General features: G+C 42.4%; 1 protein-coding gene across 1 annotated transcript; it reads left to right on the top strand. All coding sequences in view use genetic code 11, as the record gives it.

Annotated features, from left to right (window-relative positions):
- Positions 1 to 935: 935 nt before the first annotated feature.
- Positions 936 to 1,141, top strand: EGR_11222 (hypothetical protein; the record flags this gene model as incomplete). The annotated part of the gene is made up of 2 exons (XM_024500469.1): positions 936 to 1,032; positions 1,107 to 1,141. 2 exons carry the CDS (start codon positions 936 to 938, stop codon positions 1,139 to 1,141), a joined length of 132 nt encoding a protein of 43 aa, XP_024345117.1.
- Between the last annotated feature and the right edge of the window lie 44 nt (positions 1,142 to 1,185).

The raw sequence follows: 1,185 nt of genomic DNA on the forward strand, positions 1-1,185 counted from the left end.
TGCTGGTATTAATATTTCAACAGAGTGCATTTCACTGGGTAAGAAGCGGCAGTTCAGTTGGGTGCAACTGCCTTTTTTGCGACTAATTTATTGAATACCACACTCACAAATAATTTAAGGTGCAGTTCCACCTCCATTTAATTCAGTCACATTCGCGTGGACTGAAAAGTGCTCTCAATGATGATGGAAATGAGTAATCTTGAGTGGCATATGACATGTCCTTAAAATGGCCTCTGTTGGGGAACATGTAGGACCACCGTTGGTTTGGAGCCGGTATGATGAAGGTCCGCTTACCTCCAACATACCACTGCAGATCACTCCATGGACCTTAATTAACCAAAAATCGTGAATATAATCACCCACTACTCAAGAGAATGCGCATGTTCAAGTCGTCAGTAATAGGCATTTGATTGATGGCAAAGTCCTAATCACACAAGCATGATAACGTGAGAAATGTTGGCGACCACCATTTTCAACCACTGCAAGAACCGTCTGTTTAATTGCTCGAAATGTTCCACATTTCAAATTACGCACCAGTCAACGCAATGATAATCTCACTTATCGCCGTGGTGAATAATTTTACCCTTTTGTCGACTTCTTCAATTTGCCTCCTTAACGCACTTCACTTCAATAATCCAGTTGATTTCACCGTCCCTGTTTGACGAGTGGTCTGGATCACTACGGACACCATATTCATTCTACTTGATCGCCGGCTTTTCTACCCACTTGTGAAGTGCAGTTTAGCACAACTCGTAGATGAGTGAAAGAGATGATGCTCCACGGGAATGATGACTGATTTTGTCCACACGGAGAACGCACCATACAAACGGCTGATTCCAACACTCAGCACTGTAAGGCAACAACTGCGTAATGTCATTCTTTGGAGAAGTGGTGCAAAAGCAACACCACCTTAACTAACTTCAGGATGGGTAGAGATGAGAAAAAGCTCTACGAGCTGTAAAGTGCCTGAAGTTCATCAGTGCCGCATTCCTTTCTTCATCGAGCCAGCCAATGCAAACAATTCAGGCACTAGTGAGCGAGTTCATTTGCCCTGCTTAGTCTCCATCTCCAGCTCTCTCTAATTCTCCTTATTTGATTATTTACAGTTGTTGGTCTTGACTTTGACAAATTCTATGATTAAGTTGAGAATTATTTTGTCATTTAGCCCTTTTGCTATTCATTCGT

Source organism: Echinococcus granulosus, assembly GCF_000524195.1.
Source record: "Echinococcus granulosus chromosome Unknown EG_S00539, whole genome shotgun sequence".
In the NCBI taxonomy this organism is placed as follows: domain Eukaryota; kingdom Metazoa; phylum Platyhelminthes; class Cestoda; order Cyclophyllidea; family Taeniidae; genus Echinococcus; species Echinococcus granulosus.